Source organism: Xenopus laevis, chromosome 5L (genome assembly GCF_017654675.1).
Source record: "Xenopus laevis strain J_2021 chromosome 5L, Xenopus_laevis_v10.1, whole genome shotgun sequence".
Lineage (NCBI taxonomy): Eukaryota > Metazoa > Chordata > Amphibia > Anura > Pipidae > Xenopus > Xenopus laevis.
In genome coordinates this window covers 74,570,536-74,590,635 of record NC_054379.1, presented here as the reverse complement: position 1 = coordinate 74,590,635, position 20,100 = coordinate 74,570,536, and the positions used below count along the sequence as shown (strand labels likewise).

The window sequence follows — 20,100 nt, the reverse complement described above, 5'->3', positions numbered from 1 at the left end:
CCCTTTTATTAATGGTGCAGTACCTTTGCAATGTCACTGCTGCCAATCAGAGATAACTAGGCAGGGAGCCTTTCAATCACAATCCACTCAGTGGGAGGCTGCACACAGTAATGCCATCATTTTGACATCAACACTTATACAATAACTTATAGGAGTTGTACCACATCAAAACAAAGATTAATTATTAGAAAGAGCACATTATACAGAGTGAGCATGCATGCAATACAAATAAATTAAACACAAAAATTAAAAACTTGAAATGCTTTTTCAAAAATGGAACAATGAACTTTGTTTTATATAAAAACACACTTTATTTCTTATAGGGCAGTACAAAATAAGTGCAGGGGTGCTGCACTGAATTGTTTCAAGGCAGCAAATATATATAAAAAAACAGTGTTCTTGGGTTTGTAAAAGTTTTACACAAAAGGCAGTACAGTACAGAACATCAGACACAGAGGAAATTTACAGAGAAGGATAAAAAAAAAAAAAACATGAACACAGTCTCTCCCAAACTACTAAAGGTGCAAGGCGCCAATCTCCCACATAGTTTTTTCTCTTCTTAGAGAAGCAACGTAAAGAAAAAAAAAAAAAAAAGAATAATGAAATAAAAAAAAAAACAAACGAAAATGTATGAAATGCTAGTGCATATTAAGCAGACATCACTATAGTGATCTTATTTGTACAAATCCCTTTTGTGCTTTGTCAATGCCAGCATGTCTACATGCTACAGTCATAGCAGCAGGGGAGGGTAATGGGGAGGGGAGGGGGGGGGGTGTTAACAATGTACAAAAAAAACTCAATGAACATTTGGCATTTTAATTAAAAAAAATTAAATTACTGAATAAAAATAGAATTTCCTTTAATAAAAAAAAATCTGTATTGCCTGTCAATAAAATTTAAAGCAAGCAAAGTTTAAAAAAAAAAATAATAATATCCACACGCACGTCAAAGGGTAATGGTTATGCAAGTATATAAAACAGTACTTCTGTTTTGAGTATTCACAATTCTGATTCCTAAATAATTCTACCCAGGATAAAAATACTGTAGTAATGCTTGCTGCTGCTACTCTCTTTGTGCCAATGCAATTTGTAGGTTGACTAAGGAAAACCCAGAAGAGTGCCTGCTCTGAAAAAAAGTCAAACATTTACAAGTATAAAACAATACTGGTGTATTCGCATTTGCTTGTTCTCCAAAATATTTTCAAATTTTGTGGAAAAAAAATAAAAATAAATTACAAAAAGCAACACCTAAATTATAGGCAAGATTGTCTTCTTTTTTTTCCCCCTAACATCCATATTTTTATAAAGCAATAGTCAGATGAAATCCAACTAGAACTGGGTTGACAACTAGGGGAAAAAAAGCAAAACAAACAAAAAAAAATGCACTTGGTGCTTCTCCCAACTGTTGTACCACAACAAATTTCTCCCAATCATGAACAAATTTCCCAAAGTTTCATGTAGAGGAATTTGTAAAACAAAATTCCAAGTGTCCGTTAAGTGTTTATGGTTTGATAATGCTTGTTCGGATCCTGCTTCTTCCTCATATCACTAGTGTGGAAAAGTTTTTTATGTATTTACAGTATTGTTCTGCAAGGATCTTTTGTTCTTCCATCTTTCCGCAAGACATGACATCCCAGGTTCCGCTGAGGTGCTGTAAAAATAAAAGGAAACAATTTGTAATTGTATTCAACACAGATTAATGTTTGGTTAAAAATTTCGCTAAATACCGAATAACGAAATTTCAGAAAGATGAAAAAAAAATCTAATTTACTGAGTTATTCAAAACTTTAAAGTCACACCACTTGTAGTTTAATAATCTCTGCCTTATTATTGTGCCTAATGGCACTGGAAGCACAGGGATGAAGAAGAAAAGCTCACATACTGTACTACTATCTTGTTAGTTAAGCTATTGCTATAGCTTACCAAACAAGGACAAAATGAATTATCTCAGGCTTTTTATTCAAATTGAAGTCAAACAATAATGTTCTATTAACACGCTCTTTTTCTAAGCACATGTCGCACATCCTGGTCTCATTCATCCTGCTTAGATGCCCTCTAGCAGAAATGGAAGAGTAAATAAGCTTTGGCTACAATAGCCAATCATTACCTCTGATGCAAAGAAAAGTAAATTGCACAGTGCTTTTATATTCTAACATGCTAGTATAAAATGAGCAATTAGTTCCAAGATCAACAAAGTTTTGTTACTCCTTTTATAGATGTGTTTGCTTCTCATTTCTGCATTTTGTAAGTTGCAAACTCTACAGACCATTGTAATGTGTGAAGTTTCCTGGGTAACAAAGATGAAGTGAAATAAAAAGGCTACATCTTATTTCATGAGAAATACTGCCTATTCATTCATTTACTCTGGCATTTTTTACAGGTGCTTCCTGGGTGCTCAGCATGTATTTACGTTACACAGAGATCCAGTCCACCCCAGGGAAAAGTGAATATGAAATGGAAGCTGTGAAAAGTATTCTTATCAGCACTTTATTTACTTTGTTTTTTTGCCCTGCCTATTCATTAGCCTTTGTCCATACTGTGGATTGACACTCTGTCTGTGTCAAAACCCCAAACAAAAGCATGATCACACTTCTAAATTCTGGACAAGCCAGGATCACGCCTGCACACCAAGCACAGAGTAAAGACAAGTACAATCTTGGACCGGAAAAGTTTAATTTTTGTAGCTACCTCTGTCTAAGATAAGATAGCCAACATTTAGCTTTTTTTCAGAACTACATTATGACAGCTTGTATGTATGTATATACATATACGTATCTTTATTTATATAGTGCTGCTCGTGTATAATGTCTTGTGCTTTTAGCCCCCTACCCTGTAAAGTGCTGTGAGAGATTATGTGGCTATATAAATAATATTGTTACTACTCATTATCCAAATTGCCTTGTAGGTTTTATTGTGTTTTTATATAAAACATTTTATTAAGGCTGGTGCCAGATCCTGCATTAGTAATAGTACAATGGGTAAAATAATAAAAGGCACCAAGTTTGTACTAGTTCTAGTGAATAATAAGTTTTTGCTAGGTCTACAAACAAATACCAGCCAGTAAGCAAACAACAGCTACTAGGGACTTGTTTGAAAGCAGCCATCTTATGTGTTAATGTGCTGCTTGCAGATAACTTGCTATTATCAAAATCAAAAGTCCATGTACACTGACATTTTTAGACACAGTCATTGTCCTGTAAACATTACAATCTAATGGTATTATCTGCTTACAGAGTATCCATGTCCAGTATCCTAGAGCAACCAAACATTATTTGGGTTTTACCAGTCTAATGCAGTTCAGGTAGAATAAAGAAAGCAAACATCTGACTGTTGTTAGGTTTCAGGACTGGGTCAAAGTTTGCTTGTGTTACTGCATAAAACCCTCAGTAAATGAATGTTAGTATGGTGCATTTATGTAAATTGCTGCCCAATTTTATATCACTGGAGTTCTTAAATCTGTGCACCTGAGGATTCTTTGCTGCTTGGGAAAACCCATAAAAACTGTAAGTCAAATACCTGCAGGGGGCTCTGAATAAACCCTAATAAAGTTAAGAAAAGCTTTTCAATAGAAAGTGACTGCAGTTGGGCTCTGCATTTGAGTTTTGTTTGTCTGCAAAACTCACATAGCCCCTGGTTATTTAGAACAAACAATAGCTCAAAAAACAATGTTGTACAGCTATGGTGACTATTTCTGGCCCTTCTCTGCGTGTATTTCAGGTTTCCTTTAACTTACAAACAAAAGCCTAAGAGGCATAGGGGACGTTTACTAAAGAGCGAATTGTGTTTTTCTAGCAAATTTTGACAAAAAAGACAATTCACAGCGACATTGCCAATTAACTAAAAGTTGAGCAACACTTCGCTAGTGAATTACCTTGTCTGATAGGCAAATTGTCGCTCAGGTGGAAGATTGTAAATCCGCTAATTTATCGAAGTGTGAAAATTTCAATTTGTTACCCCTTTCACCAAAATCTATTTCACCAGGTTCTGACTGGTGAAATAATACAACGAAGCTACATCCTCAACATTATTATGTCAGTGACATCATATCCTGTATTCCAATAAAGTCATAAGCAAAAGTCAAACTGCTGGCTTTTTGTCATATTTAAAGTGTTTGTCATATGTTTACAAATTGTAACTGTTAAACATATTCTATGGCTCATACCGCTCATGGCCGAGAACAATAGAGGATCTCTGTCTTCCTTTTGCTTCTTTGGACATTTTAAATAATAAGTGGCCACTTCTAGCAATTTCACCAATGTCACTTATAAATACATACATATGACCTTTATATACTCACTGTATATAAACTGAATTTAAATTGAGGTAAGCATTAGTAGGTTAACGAAGTTTCCCTTAGAAGGAACGCTAGAGAAAATTCTTTATGAAATTTTCACATCAGCGAATCATCGGTGATGAAATTACGCCAATGCTCTTTTGCCGAGATGTAATTGCGTATTTGATTAATATGCGTATTCATCCTGAAATAATATCTGGCGTAGTTGCACCAAGTTGGCAGAGACTTCCACCATGTGAAAATTTGCAGGTAAGTAACTGTGCCCTATAGATGTAATAGCCATATAACATTTGTTATCAAACTGCCCACAATAATATATATATATATATATATATATATATATATATATATATATATATATATATATATATATATATATATATATCTATCTATATATACATATATATATATATAATTATTACTAGGTAAGGCTAGTAATGAAATTGAGTATTAAATAGAGATATTACCTGCAGAGGGCTTGTGAAGGACTTAATACTTTGTACAGGAAAAGATTTGAAGATATGATCTTCTTTTTCAGACACAGGCTTCATTAGTAGAGAACTGGTAAGAATGCTATTCTGGATGAGCAAGACAAATGGAAATCCAGTTAATTGCCAAAGAAATGCATCTGTTGCAGATTCAGAATGTAAAAGGTGCAAATATGATTGGGAATAAGTGAAAATACGAAGGAAGAGAAGTGTTTAGGGGCAGATAAAACATGTGGTGGGCTATGTACAGAATGTAGGTTTCTCTGTGTTGGGAGCAGGAATGTCATGTTGTTGGAAAGTACAGAGATGGATTGAGGACAGTGTCCTGAATTAGAAAGCACAGATACTAGTTACCATATTTTTGTTTCTGCTTAAAGAATTTTAAAAAAAGTTAATTTGTGACCAAAAGACTAAAGAGGAAGAAGCATAACTGCTTAAACATATACTATTATGATATGCTATGTTATGAGGTGTTATGCTTTACAGACTAGAATAGACAATGAAGATCTAGCTTGAAAGTAAAGATGTCTATAAAGAAGTTAACTGTGTGTTCAAAATGATTCACATCCGCAGTGCACACACAGTAGGGAGTGCACACATGCCTGAAATTAAATAACTTTTATACTTACTGAGGTATCATCCAAGGTAGACTGTTGTCTGAAAAGTTGAGCATTTAGGTTTTCTCCTTCCCAGTAACTTGAAAAGTAAAAGTTGCCAAACTTGTGAGTGGGCGATTCCACCTAAAATGCACAAAGCCCATCCTCTGTAAATACTTCAATGGTTTCCATTAAAATGACAGAAAACTGTGCATTTCTAATCCTGCTACAAAGACATCAATAAAAACAATGTACTTTATATAACAAAACTACAGTGTAATAATTAGTATCAGGCACTGAGAGGTGCAACAGTTCTGCTTCATTTCAAGAAGAAGCTGCAAATAGATGTTACTGGTTGCACAGTGTTCACTGCAGTTTTTTAAATGGCAGCTTTTTGCCCATGTGAAGGTTACTGTGCAGAATATGAGTGTAGGCATTTGAATGAATGTGCATTTGCAGACATGTCTTTGCTCACCTCCTGTTTGATTCGTTTTAGAAGAGGTCCCTCTGTATGACAATGCTCAGGTACAATGCCCGATTCATCAGTCTCCTGCTTGATAACCTCCTGTATGTCTTCGGCAAGATGCAAGGGTGTGTGATGCTAAAATAAAACAGTAATAATACATGGATTAGCATACAGACTTTCAGTATTTGTATTATTCCATGCTGCAAAAATGTTTTGAAGTGGTACAGCCAACTTACCAATAGTTTTAGAGGACCATGTTTAAATTCCTGAGCTGCTAATGCATTTTTAAATGGGGTAGGAGTCCTTGGAGTGCTGTCCAAGATGGACCTTTTTATGGCTGGGGTTCTGAGGCTGCAAAAGGACAAAATAGAAGCTTTTGTTATTTTTTCTTACCCAAAATATAAACAATAATCATTACTGATCCTGATGAGTGTGTTACTATACAAAAGTATAGTACTATATAAAAGTACTTTGTGATTTTTTAATTTCACTACAGTTAATCCCGACCAGGGTATAGTACAAATTTCTGTTAAAAATAACTTACAGGTGATTTTCCTTCTGGAGTCGTGGTGTGTGGTCTCGGAGGAGGGATGTGGTAAATGTAGTTTTTTGAGATGCACAAACTGGAGTTGATGTCAGAGATGCATGCTCAATTTCTAAATTCTCGTGTTGCGTTGAGGTGTTCAAGAACTGAAAAAGACAAGGCAAGTGGGTAAATTGGCGATTCTGACTCACTACATTGAGTAAATAAATATTTGAACACAACCACAAAACTCAACATGCCGATCAGAAAATGAATTTAATGGTTAGAACATACATGAGGACTTGTGATTGGACCATTATCTTCTAGATCATAGCTGTCCAAGATTTTCCATGTAGTCTGATTATTTGCTATTTTAACAGTTTGGGGGCCAGATTATTAAAATGATAATGTCATACAAAGAGGTCTATAGAGACCTTGGCCTTTCTGGGGGCCATATACCAGTAAATTTCTTGGATGGCCACATTCTGCCTTCTAGCCTGCAGATGGACAGCTATGTTCTAGATAAGAAAATATTTCTTTAGAAATGGGCCAACCTCTGCTCAGATCAATGCAATCTGAGACCCCAGAATAAGAAGAAATATTAAACCAGAACACCAAGAAAAGTTAAGTGCAAAACCAAGAACATACAGTGAATGTTGACAATTATAGGAAGCCATACACAAAATAAAGAGTTATGAAATGTGCTAGTTAACTACGTTTAGTGCTCAAGACTTAAAAGATCTAAAAATGATTGCATCCCCAATGAAAAATCAACAGCAGAAAGAGGAATTAGTAATTTGTTCCAAATATTTAGGTTATTGTTCATTTTATGGTGACTGAACATTAGTGACAACTAACTATGCCAGATCTACCTGGGAGGGAGAGAAGGACAGACTTTTGATAGGGGAGTATTTAGGCGTAGAACTGCCGATGTCAGCCAGGCTGAAGAGACCTCGCTCTTCGCTGACTAAGTAGCTCAGACGCCCTCGCTTTTTGTGCAAGACGATCTTCGGTGACAGGGTGCCTTCTGCAGAATTTATGGAGCTGGGAGAGCCCTGACACATCATGCTTTCGCTTAAATCTATGTCAGGGACAAGCCTTGGGCTGCAGAGGCTGCCTGATCCATCCTCAGATTCTGAGGTTTGGCCTGAGGGAGTGCTGCTGGGTGAGGAATCATCTTGTTCATTGATTTCAAAACTGTTGTGTTCAACCCATGAAGAAGGAGCCTGTAAGTAATGTGTGGGGCACAAATTTTAACACTGTGATAGCAACCCACTGCCTAAAATCACGTCTATTAGTGTGGAACTATGCTACAGCTTATGAAACCATGTTAATTATATGTATCAGACAGTCTTTGACGCTAAAATCCAAGATGTTACAATTGTAACAAGCATGAATCAAAAGTGTTAAACATAAGTGTACTGTGTTTTTAATAAAGAAAAACAGTTTTATGCATATTTAAAAACTTGCACTGCAAAAGTCATTTACCAAAGGCAAAGAGTTTATTGCCCTGTTTACCAATTAAATGATGAATCTTGATGTTGTGTTATGTACAGTATATTAACAAATGCAAATATGCAGCAAGGGGTCTAGACATATCTAAGACTCCACAGTAAAAATGCAGCTTCGCAAATCAGAGACAAGCCAGATCAATTTTCCTTATTTCATACATATATAAACAAGAATTCTGTGTGTCAACATTAACTGCATACATGGGCAACAAGAAAGAGCCTCTAGCATAAACACCTAATAGAACTTACAGAATCTATGAGCTGTGTTTCTGAATATTCGGGCAGGTTCTTCATCTGAATTAAGAGATTTACACCAAAGCACCGGGCTGAGGATGCACTCTCCTCAGGCAGGCAGCTGTGGTCCACTGGTGGTGAGGGTGTGGAATGGTGTGGGTCCCCTAGGCACAAATCGGGTGTGCTTTGCCCGTGTAGTCTTGGGTTGCCACTAATAGTTGTATTGTGCCACGTGGGATAGCTTGCTGCATGATTCTAGATTTAAAGGAAGGAGGGAAAAATTAAGATCAGAGAAAAAAAAGAAGAAGTAACTAAGCAATGAAATTGCCCAAGGTGTCTCACACAGAGCTAGAAGCAAGATAAAAGAAGTTGCATCATCCTAAGGACTTACACTTCTAAAACAGTTGTCAAGATGTTTCCTTTCATCAATGTATTACTGCACTTGTGTCATCTTGCAATTACTATTTCACAGTGAATGTCTTTGTAAGAAAAAACGTCATTTAGTGTGTACACGTGTAAATTAGTAATGGTCAAAATCAATACATGCAAATATGTTAATACTTTGCATGAGTTTGTTGTTAAGTAGGATGTATTTTCCAATTATTTTCCCTTAATAGACTATAAACAATGAGGGCATGGCATTTTGTGTATACACAACACAACAATCGTTCTCGGCAGTGGAAAGTATTCTTGACCTAGGATGCATTGCCCATAATATTTACAGAAAAGTGCTTATGAATAAGTAAAGCCATCTTTTAAAGGTGAATGCCTTTTTATAAACAAAACAAATCCAATTAATTATTTTTTTTATCAGGCTCACCATCGCTAATGCTTTCTGATAAATACTGCCATGATGATAAAAGATGAACAAATATGAAAAAACATCTAGTACCACACTGAGAATTCAACTGGTTTAGTGTTTAGCTGGCTTGTAAAAACTTTACTTAAGAAGATGCATGCAGGAAAAAGCAAAAACTCAGGTCACATCAACTTTCTGACAGAAGTAGAAGAGCAGGAAAAGAAAGTGATTTATCTTTAGTCAGTCATAACAAAGACTCCCTGCCACATGGTCTAGTAATGGTGCGTAAATGTATGCACACCTCGAAGAGTCAGGTAGATTGTGCCTCCTGTCTGTTACACACTATTTAATTCATCAATATAAAGAATACAATGACACACATTTAGATGACAACAACATAATATAAAATACTAGTTGCTGCACAGTGACTAATAGCTCTGTGGGCAGCAACAAAATGCTCAGAAAAGCTCCCTATTTATTTTATTGTCAATAAATGGAATTGTGGATGAACATGCATTTCAGCTGACTGTGTTCGGAAATGTTGATGGCCACTTTTTTGAGCGACAATCAATTCACATGTGGGAAGCAATTTTTTTAAGCATTTACTCCTGTGCTCTCTGATATATTATACGATATCCTTCTTTATTAGTGTTGCTCTTGAAAACAAATAATATTGGTATTTAGTGGCTAACTTACCAGCAATGCTTGCTTCTGGTTTATTTCATTCTCTGTTGACATAAGAAGCAGCTCCAATTCCTTTATTCGTTTCTCTTTCTCTGGATCTTCATCATTATAGTGTCTCTGAAATAAACAACATAAAGATGAAAATGGCATTTGAAAGATATAAAATATACTATTGGAAAATCTAAACACGTCTTTTTTTAGGATACAAAGGGAACAGGGAAGCCTATAGTATATTTACATATGTTAGCTTTCTGTATGGAACAACTGAAGTCACAAAAAGCCTCTTTTTGGAACCAGATGCCCTACAAGACGTAGTATCTAAAATTATGCAGGTAGAGTACCTGTTCCAAACTGTATCTAGACTGCTGAACACTCCCTTCCCCATTAAGTGTTAGTAGCAAAGTTAAGTAATACATAAAGGGCAGTAATACATAAAGGACAATAATACAGGACAATATATAGGCTAGATATGTATTCGTGATCTGGCATATAAATATATTTTTTTAATGCATATGAAATGTGTCCTGCAAAGACATATAAGAAGAATAAAATGCAGTTGAGCATCTAGGTAATATGGAAAATACTTTAATAAACTACTAATACAGAACAATGTAAGTCAACAATATCTGAGAATATATGAGAAACCAGAGATACCCTGGTTATTCACTTGCTGAGTCAGAACTTCCCCTTTTTCCTTGCTTTCTCCCTGCATAATAAATATGTTTTCACTAAAACCACAAACACTTGGTTCTGAGGCAGTATAAAATAAAATAGCAGCCCAAGTTTCTCTTCCAGATGTAAATTATAATACTCAAAACTGTTAACAAATATTTAAAATTCTTATGCTGGAGAATGTACCATGAATGATAGAAGGATCTTATAATTGTTGTTTTTCACTCAGTACATTGTACTACTAAATAGTAGTGAATGATAGAAAATAACAGAGAATTCTAGAGAACGTAGCATTAAAGACAAAATAGTTATATAAATGTTGCTTGCTCGCTCGGTGCATTGCACAAGTGAATGACATAATTTCTTAAATAACATATAAGAATATATATTAAAATAAAGGTACCTGTATAGGTGTAGTTGCTTGCTGTGGGACATTCACAATATTCACATGCAGTGCTACTGGGTATGAAGCCTTTAGAAAATAAAGATAAAACGTTTATCAATGGATCCCTATAAATAGTAAGACCTTTGTAAGATTAATATATTTCCTGATTTGCTTAAGATTTTTAAAATATGTTTATTTACAAAATAATTTGCCTTTCTTTTGTGCTTCTTTTTGATTTGCATCCATCTGCCTCAATTATGGTTCCACAGGCAGAAAATATTGTCACACAACACAAACAAAGGCAGGTAAAATGGGAATAAAGCTCATTTATCCTATGACTGAAAGTTTTGCATCATGTTTGCATTATTTTTACCAAATATTCAAACTAGGTGGGCTCCAATTACATAATAATTAGTATGGAATTATTTGCATTCTCTTGTCAGAGCTTTATTTGTTATATTAAAGAGAATATGACTAAACGCACTAAAGTCAAAGTGTATGTCTCTGGGTGTATGCCAGTAAGTGAATTAAACTCTCCATGTGTGATACAGATATATGTAACTATAAAGCTGCTGTTTTTTTTGCATTCTGGTGGATACATTTCAAATTAATTAAAACTCTAAAAATACTTACATTCTGATGCTCAGCTATGTGATAGTAAGGAAAGCTGCTTGTGGAAGCTTGAGAGTGCTGTGCAGAAGCAGGAATGTGGGTGAAGGCCATCAAATGGTTGTTCTTTGGGAAGTTTGTGGCTATGGAGGTTTGGTTATTTTTTGAAGATTCCTGAAGGTAACCTTCCTGTTCAACCTTGCGACGCATTGTAGAATTCCAGTGGTTCTTGATTGCATTATCGGTTCTGCACAGGTTAATAACATTTAATAATGAAATACATAACATATCTACATACTTTTATTGTAAGATTTACTGAAGTTATTTGCGGCTGAAAATAAACAAAACTTTAGTTTTCCAATTAAAGTAATTTAGACGAGGAATGCTTAACATGCTTCTCCACCAGCATACCCAGCCAAATGATGGTTCTCAGGGGATACTAGAAATTTGAGTTACACAGCAACAGCAAAAACAAAATAGGTTTAACATTCAGGTAAATATTTCCTTTTTTTCCCTCAAAAAGTGCTCTTATATTCACAGGCCTTGTGTTCCAGTTCTCTATAAAAATGTATGTTGCATCAGATAACTAGAGTTGTCCAGTGCTTTATTAAAAGCATGCTGCCTTGGGTAAAAGTGAACTTTTAAAAGCAATAACACATTTTATTGAATCTCAGTCTATTAATCAAAGGCTTGGAAAATAGTTTTATATGTGTTTGGCCTATAAAGCAGTAAGGAAAAAAGTAACTCAAATAAACCAGACATCGCTAAAAAAAATATCAAGTAGACTGTGAGCTTCCAAAGCCTGTTATACAAAATCCACTCTGGAACTGTTAGCTTACCTTCCAGGAAGAAGCTTTGCAATTTCTGCCCATCTATTCCCTAGACGTTTGTGAGCTTCAAATATGATTCTATCCTCTTCCTCAGTCCAAGAAGTTTTCTTTACTTCTGGGTTCAGGTGATTATGCCACCTCTCTCTGCATTGTTTGCCTATACGACCCTTTAAGTGCTTGGCAATCACAGACCATCTTTTGGGGCCATATTTATGCACAAGTTCAATCACCTTCAGAAGAATACGCAATAATCAATTAAATCATTCATATAACAATGTACCGACTCTTTCTGTCTTACAAGTTGTAAATTCAGAGGTATTGTACTAAACAAAAAGTGAAAATTCAAAGTCTTTTTTTTTGTCTCATTCTCGCAAAGTTATTTAGTATATTTATCCCTAATAAGGGAAAACTAGAAGAAAACTTTGGAAAAAAAGGAAGGGGGAAAACAGTTTCACATGTAGTGTTTTGCTAGTTTTTTTTTTTCCCATAACATATACACTAGCCAGTAGAAGCATAAAAGTGAACACAAAAGAGCTTACCCGCTGGTCCTCTTCTTTTGTCCATGGACCTTTGATAAGTTCAGGGTTTAAAACTTTCTGCCATCTATGCTGACATTGGACATCAGTTCGGTTCTGAAAATTGAAAAACAGATTTAATTCAAGGAATCTGGATTAAGCAAACACATTAATGCATATTTATTGATACAGTAAATAGGCCCTAGACTACAAGAATGACTTACCGGCAGGAAGCTGGCTATCACTTTCCAGTCTTCAGTGCCATTTTGTTCCACTAACTTCTTGAGTTTCTCATCCTGAGAAAACAAAGACATTTCAATATTAAAATGTTTTGGCAGGCATTGTAAATAAATCAAGCACTGTATTGGATATACATTACCTTGATAAAATAGTAGACAGTAAATACATATATATTCATTCCCCTTAATACATGTGACATTTAGGGGGTTATTTATCAAGGTCCGAATTTATCTCAATATTGGCTGCTACAAACGCTGATCTAAGCCACTCGGATTTTTAACGCTTATTTATTATTACATTTTCCAGAAAATTACCTTTGCGGGAAAAGCTCAGATTTTCAAGATTTTTCGTGAATTTTCCCGAAAACTCAGAATTTATCTGAGTTTTCACCCGAGAGCTTCAAAAAACATCGTGAAATTGCCCGAAACCCCAGACACAACCAAAAATCAATGGGACTGTTCGTTCTCATTGACTTTTATGCAACCTCGACAGGTTTGAGATGCCGTGTTTTTATATTCGGGCTTTATAGCCCTCGGAGTTTAATAAATTCAGAAAAAAATTGTGATTTTTTTTAAAAGCCTATTATAACACAAAAAAATCACAAATTTTTTGGATTTCCGGTATTCAGAGCTTAGTAAATAAAGATAAAAAAAAGCAGTAAAGCAGAAAGAAGTCATCCAAACATTGATAAACTCTCCCAGTGAAGCTAGGCAAGTCTCCAATTGTGGTGCTTACAAATTTCTATTTCTAACTGGGTCATCAGTGACACATTTTGTTTCAAAACATTCAGTGAATGCAATGTGGCTTTCAATTTAAGTAGTCATAAGCCTAATAAACAGATATATCAACTAGCCATTTTACAAGGAACCAATCAGAATGTGCCTGCCTAATATAGGTCCTCCCTCACACCACTTTAAGGGCCACCTACCCATCAGCTAGTTTTCTAAAAACAAGCAAGGTTCATGCTGATTGTTTTATATCTAAAATATTTCTAGTACAATGTAGGTGCTATAAAGGTCTTACTAGAGTTGTATTACACGTGTGTATAAGTCCTGATTCCACCTAGAAGCCAAAAAACTCATTAGGGGATGCACATCCAAAACAAGTTCATAGCATAGCTGCCTCTTTGTTGACATTATATACACAAAGCTTGTTTACAACAGAAACAATTGTTGTAAACCATTGTAAAACTGGTGGCAAAGTCTTTAGAAGTTAACCCCTGGGTAGAATTCTGGTTCATGTGCTTCATTTCAATGCCATGGTATTAATGTCAGCAGCAAAGCCAATATATAAGCTGACATGAAAAAAATCGATCACTCCCTTTTTCTCTCTAAGCAACTGGCCTAACACAAACTTGGCACTTGGAAACTTAAGAGATATCCAAGGAAGCCGTTTTCTAAAGAAATGGTTGTGTAAATATTGCCCTTTGGTACACTGCCAAAGGAAAATAAATAAAACTGGCCAGTGTTATGCATAAACACATGATCATCAAAAATGCATTAGTATAATTACCTCCTCACGAGTCCAGCGGGTCTTTCCTAGATGCCGTTTTCCTTTGGATAACAGGCCATCATAATCATGTTCGTACATTTCTATGTCATCGTCTTCATCTTCTGAGCTGTACTGGCTATAAACAAAGACAGGCATGAGGTAAGGATGGGAACACATAAAGACAGCCTCTCAAACTATCCAACTACAAAGTGCATTACAAAAAGTAGAATAGTTACTAATATTCTCTAACAAAATAATACATTCTGCACAACAAGATTTCTATGGAATGCTGTCAGCCTATTATGAACAGGTTCTACTGTTTTTGGTATCCACAGATACAAGAATGAGGGCCTGCCAGCCTGCTCATTGCTGTGCATGTTCAGACCTGCTCCTGCTCTCGGATGAGTGGCATATTGCACATTTGGCAACCTTTCCACCAATAAAATCAAAATAACCTTGGATATCTGAGGATAGCAAAAAAAAAAAAAAAAAGTATTTCAGATCAAGTGTCATTTTAGCAAACAGGGCCTAAACTTCTTTATCTACATTTTGAAATACTCAACCATGTATACCTGTCTGGAACTAGCCCAGTCTTTTGTCCTGCTAATAAAAGCTTTTTGTTGAGGGTCTGATGCTATAGTATGTAGTTATAGTGTAACTTAACAACCTGTAACCCTGAACACTGATAACATGTAATATCTGAGAGCACATTGATGTAAAGAGGCACTTTGTCTAGTTTTGGATTTACTCATTAAAACTCTCACATTTGAAATTTTGTATGAATTGCCCTAACTGCTGTAAATGTACATTTCTTTTTTGTTCTTACAATTATGCAGGGACCTGATTAGAGTATCTTACAGCTGTAGAACTAATATTCCCATTTCCATCAACACCGCCTGTTGGTTGGCTGAAGGTGGCAGGACTTGTACTTAGCAAAAGCAGAAGGCCTTACATTTTGACAAACAATACTGATGTGAATAATGGCTGCAAGGTTTTTACACTGTTTAGTAAATAAACACTATTGCCAGCCCGCCCACAGTTCACCAAATGAGACAAAGAGAATTTTACAACACAAGGGAAACAGAGAAGTGAAAACTTGGCAGATGCACAGGCGATGTGATGTTCAACCTGTGGCTCTCCAGCACAGCAGTAAAACTCTCAGCAGATGCTGAAAAGCCGCAGAATGAAGATCACTGAGAGATGTTGTGGCTCACCAAGGCTGAAATCATCCACCCCTCTCTGATTTATTTATATATATATATATATATATATATATATATATATATATATATATATATATATATATATAAACTACAATGTTTCAGACCAATTCGAAAATAGCATATTTCTTGTATTAAAATTACTATGTCTGCCTGATTTATGACTAAGGGATTTCCCCCATTGGTAGCGCAGAAGTGAAAGGAAAATGTTAGTATTAGCACAAAACTAGAATAGGTAGTAGAAATTTAAGATTATGAAGTGCTAGAACAATAAAAGTATATTAAAATATAAAATTTGGGAATATGTTTGCGTTTTCTGAAATGCTTTTCAACTCTGATTGTGCAAACTGTTCCAACTAGTGAGATGAGACAGTTGTTACTCACAGGAAGTACTGCATATTCTGACACTTATATCGTCTAGAGAAATACAGAGTGCACTACAGCAGATGCCTCAGTATGGAAAGAGCTGATGTTAACTGAAACTGCCCAATGTAAAACAAAGATCATCGTTCTTGATAGAGCTTTGCTTCTTTATAGCCAAAGATGCAACCCAAAGATAGCGTTAAGTTGTTATATGCTTTCCTTTGTATACTGCCCCCCCCAATAAAGCTTTCACTGCAAAAAAAGAGGTAGGTTGAAGAATTTAGCTACAGTACTTTCATCAGAAAGTGGTTCAAAGCAATGTGAGGAAGACAGTACTACAATTCAGATTTGAATGAACTACCTAATGCAATGTAATAAAGAATGTTGTGTGTGCAAGTGTGAACATTAGTGTGCTCTGCTATAGAAGCCACATCAAACTTACTGTATAAAGCCTATGGGACAGCACAGTATAATATTTAACTCATTTGATGCTGGAAGGGGTGCAAATCAGACTTGTATTAAACTATGACATCAATTAGTTTAATGGTAAATTTGTATTGTTTTGCTTTAGCTGATCTCTAGAAGTCTTAGAAGTCTAATATGGCATTAGTCTCACAAGCATGTGAGATATAATTTACTGCATATACCTCCATAGTGTTCACTAAACTGGAGCCCTTAATGAACTATTAATAATTGTACTTTCTAGACTAGAGTAACAGAACAAATTCATACTTTGCAATGACAGAGATTAGTTCATACAAAGTGACTCAAAACTGAACTGGCAAGTTAGCCAAGAAGAGAGTCATTGATTGGATGGAAAGTACAGCCTGTACTGGGCTATGAGCTGTGTGGCCAGTATGCAACAGATTACCTCTTGCCTGCCAGCTCTACTCTGTACTACACATATTGTTCCCACCACCAAAATACCACTTTGGATACCACATATAAGTGATCAATACTACTAAATGACAACTTGTTTTAAAATTTCTGTAGATTAGCAAAACCTTTCTACTGTGTTTTAACATTAGTTTTGATAAATTTAAAGCTGTAATTCTCAGCCTATGTGTCTCTGTGCTATTTAGGGTGAGTCTCTATGACCACCCAACTAAAGTTGAAATTTCTTCCACAATAGAAAACAGAAATCAATATAAGGTTTACCATTTTAAACTGATTATGGGGTCCCAGTAAACCAAGTCCCAGTTATAATTCTTGGTCCCCAGGGAGAAAGGTTAAAAACCAATTAGAAGAATCACTTTGAAACAAACTTCACAAATCTTCTATACATACAGGAAAAGCCATACTCAACTATACTCTTACTATTTGCAATAGTCAGCATCTACAAAGGTTCTATATTGCATGTCAAATTTCTCAATAGCAGCAGCTGAGAGATAAAAAAAAAAGAATATGCATGGATAATTGAACCCTGAAGCTCCTTAACATCCAGTAACCTGTCCTCACTTCACCCATTTACTGCAAGCATGACATGGGTTGTTGATAAACTCTCTAAAGCAAGAGACCACTCTGAACTTTCTTATGTCGGGCTAGAATTGCCCCCAAACATGAGTAAAGATCAGGATCATCAGATCTGACCATTCAAAAGTCCCCAACAATCTTTTTGTATAAAACTATATCTATTTCCAATTCCTAAACTGTACGCAATTCCTATGCCTATTCAGAATCATTTTAAAGACTACCAATAATGGGATGTTAGCTCAATAAACCAAGATAAAGTGTCCAAAACGAATGGACACGCCATAATGCAGTGATGTGGTTTCCTTTAGCTGCTTGGAGCAAGTATGCCACCACTATAACAAAAGCAATCAATAAAGATTTTCTGCTTTGTATTTTAAGTTTACCGGAGTTGACTGAAGCTTTGATATTTGAATTTCACATGCTGTTTATTCAGATTCCACAGATGGCTGTGCATGCTCACACTCCCTTTTCTCTGCCATGCTCTTCCACTGATACAGTACAGAAAAAGTAGTTTGTTGATCAGTTGTTGCATGACTGGCATCCCTAAACAAACCTGTCTCTGGCTGCATTGAATACTCTGAAAGCGGATTGAAACTGTAAGGGAGAGAGGGTATGGGATGATCATTTTATTTTAAGATTAAAGAAAACTCCCCCCCTCACCCTCCAGATATCCCAAGTGAAAGGAAAACCAGTCTGATGAGATCTGGTGAGTCCACGTGTGTGAAAGCAGTAAGGAACTGATCTCATGGATACAGTCACACACATGGGATAAACTGCACATCAGCAAGCTGGGCACTAGCCGGACAGCCATCATTAGGGATAGAGAGATACAAAAATGCCTAGCACTCATAGCGACCTGAAAAGCAATCTTGAGCAATTCAATCGCCTACTTTACATTAGTGCTCAAGGCACCTAGGAAAAAAATTCAAGCTGCAACTCCAACACTAAGAAACATTAAAAAAGCCACCTACTGCTGAACTACAATTCCCAGAATCCTCTGACAGCAGGATGCTAGTGTTATATAAATGGTACTTGACCTATACTGACTATCTGAGTATTACTGCATAATACAGGACGTCCAACCTGCTGCCCTTCAGCTGCTGCCAACATCCATTGCCCAGGGATACTGGGCTCTGTAGCTGAATAACAACTGCAGGTTGGCGTAGGAATACACATTGCGCTGACACCTGCCATGCAGCGCTACACAACCAACGGCATTTCAATGAACAGCCCAGCGTTGTGCAATTGGAACAAGCGCAGTGATATGTCCCCAGCAATGACACACTTGTCAGGCAGTGGCCAAGTAACATGGCAGCATGACACCCTGATATTGGGCAAAACATCCTAAACTCCAGGGCAATCCTTGGCTTGTAGCTTTCCAACAGAAAATGAAGTTCTAAATCCAAAATAAAAGAAGCGTGGGATAGGTCCGGCAGCAGCTGGTACTTGCGTTACCTGTTCCTTGGTCTCCTGGCCATCCTCACTCAGCTCAAGGTCAGGGGAGGAGGAGGAGGAGGGAGGGTGCTTCTCTTGCTACTTGCTGAACAATCCAGCGCCACCAGAATGAAACTTTTTCAGGAGCTGCAGAAAAAGGAGGAGAGGCTCTAGGGGAGGGACCGGAGGAGGGAACAGGTTGAAGAGATGAAAGACTACTAACTGTAAACAGAGATTCCCTCGAACAAAAAAGAAAAGGCTACACCCCCTCCCGCCAAATCTGGCGCCCCTAGAGCTGCGCAGGCGCTCATTGCCCTCCCCCGGGGTAATTGTGGTAGTGCCGGGCAGGGGAGCGCGGAGGTGTAGGCAGAGCAGAGAGAGAGGCGCCTTTTCTACTGCAATCCCCGCTCTCACACGAGGGTACTATTAACCATTGCCCCGCCCGAGCTGTCAGCCACTGTGCCTTACTGGAGCTACAGCCTTCAGCTAGTATAAAGTATCACAGCCCAGTCCCATGAGCCATATAGAAAGTCGCTGCTGCCAAACCTCCCTCTCTGGAAGCTGCAGTACGGATGAGCAATAAAGTGACAAGAGTCATTATAATGTCACTTTCCCACCATATACAGAAAAAATATACACCGATTGGCAGTTCCGCAGGCTCACCTACTGTATATACTCATGCACCGACCATGTGTACACTCCCCCCTCCAAGCTTAAATAATTGTCACTGAATTCTGAGGTGATGTTTGTAACGTCGTGTAGAATTTTCTCTAGGGGGTGCAAGAACTCCTAAAACTGACAGGCAAAGTTGTGGAGAAAATTTAAACCAACAATAAGCAAAACAGTATAAAGAGGCTGCAAACATTACAGTGTATATATAACCGACACAAATAAGCGAGGGAACGTGTTTATGAAGATTTCAACAACGACATTTTTTTTTTACCTTTATGCAGAACACATTTTTGAATGGTTTAACTAGTGAACTACTTTTACTGTAAGCATTAGGGTATTTATAGCCTGCGACTACAAAATGTAAGAAAACAGCCTGCCACAGACAATAGTCTCTTTGCTCACAATACACAGACATTGAGTGATAACGCGATATGAGGGAGACAATTCTCAGTATTTTCTATATAGGGTATTTTCTGACAAAAATGCAGGCCCGGATTTGTGGAAAGGCCACCTAGGCCCGGGCCTAGGGCGGCAGGATTTTAAGGGGGGAGCGGCATGCAGCCCAACCACACCAACATTGGTTCAAAAACACTGGGGATGTG

General features: G+C 36.7%; 1 protein-coding gene across 4 annotated transcripts; it reads right to left on the bottom strand.

Annotated features, from left to right (window-relative positions):
- Positions 1–291: 291 nt before the first annotated feature.
- myb.L (MYB proto-oncogene, transcription factor L homeolog) lies at positions 292–19,343 on the bottom strand. 4 transcript variants are annotated; one of them, XM_041562956.1, is made up of 16 exons: positions 18,848–19,343; positions 14,358–14,472; positions 12,830–12,901; positions 12,630–12,722; positions 12,100–12,320; positions 11,285–11,507; positions 10,670–10,738; positions 9,607–9,711; positions 8,127–8,366; positions 7,239–7,592; positions 6,388–6,533; positions 6,080–6,194; positions 5,853–5,978; positions 5,411–5,521; positions 4,761–4,871; positions 292–1,650 (listed from the first exon to the last, which is right to left on the bottom strand). In XM_041562956.1, exons 1-16 carry the CDS (start codon positions 18,868–18,870, stop codon positions 1,540–1,542), a joined length of 2,235 nt encoding a protein of 744 aa, XP_041418890.1. In that variant the 5' UTR covers positions 18,871–19,343; the 3' UTR covers positions 292–1,539. The 4 variants fall into 4 exon arrangements, with proteins under 4 accessions (XP_041418890.1, XP_041418889.1, XP_041418892.1 ...); XM_041562955.1 differs by lacking the exon at positions 18,848–19,343 and adding an exon at positions 17,776–18,816; XM_041562958.1 differs by lacking the exon at positions 7,239–7,592 and having other exon boundaries at positions 18,848–19,079.
- Between the last annotated feature and the right edge of the window lie 757 nt (positions 19,344–20,100).

Excerpts from the sequence above, each read along its gene's own strand:
- myb.L (XM_041562955.1), bottom strand. The coding sequence starts at position 18,017 with ATGATCATCCCATACCCTCTCTCCCTTACAGTTTCAATCCGCTTTCAG. Across the intron at positions 12,723-12,829 it reads TGATAGCCAGCTTCCTGCCG|AACCGAACTGATGTCCAATG; the intron begins GTAAGTCATTCT and ends TTCAATTTTCAG. Across the intron at positions 1,651-4,760 it reads CCTTCACAAGCCCTCTGCAG|CACCTCAGCGGAACCTGGGA; the intron begins GTAATATCTCTA and ends TTATTTTTACAG.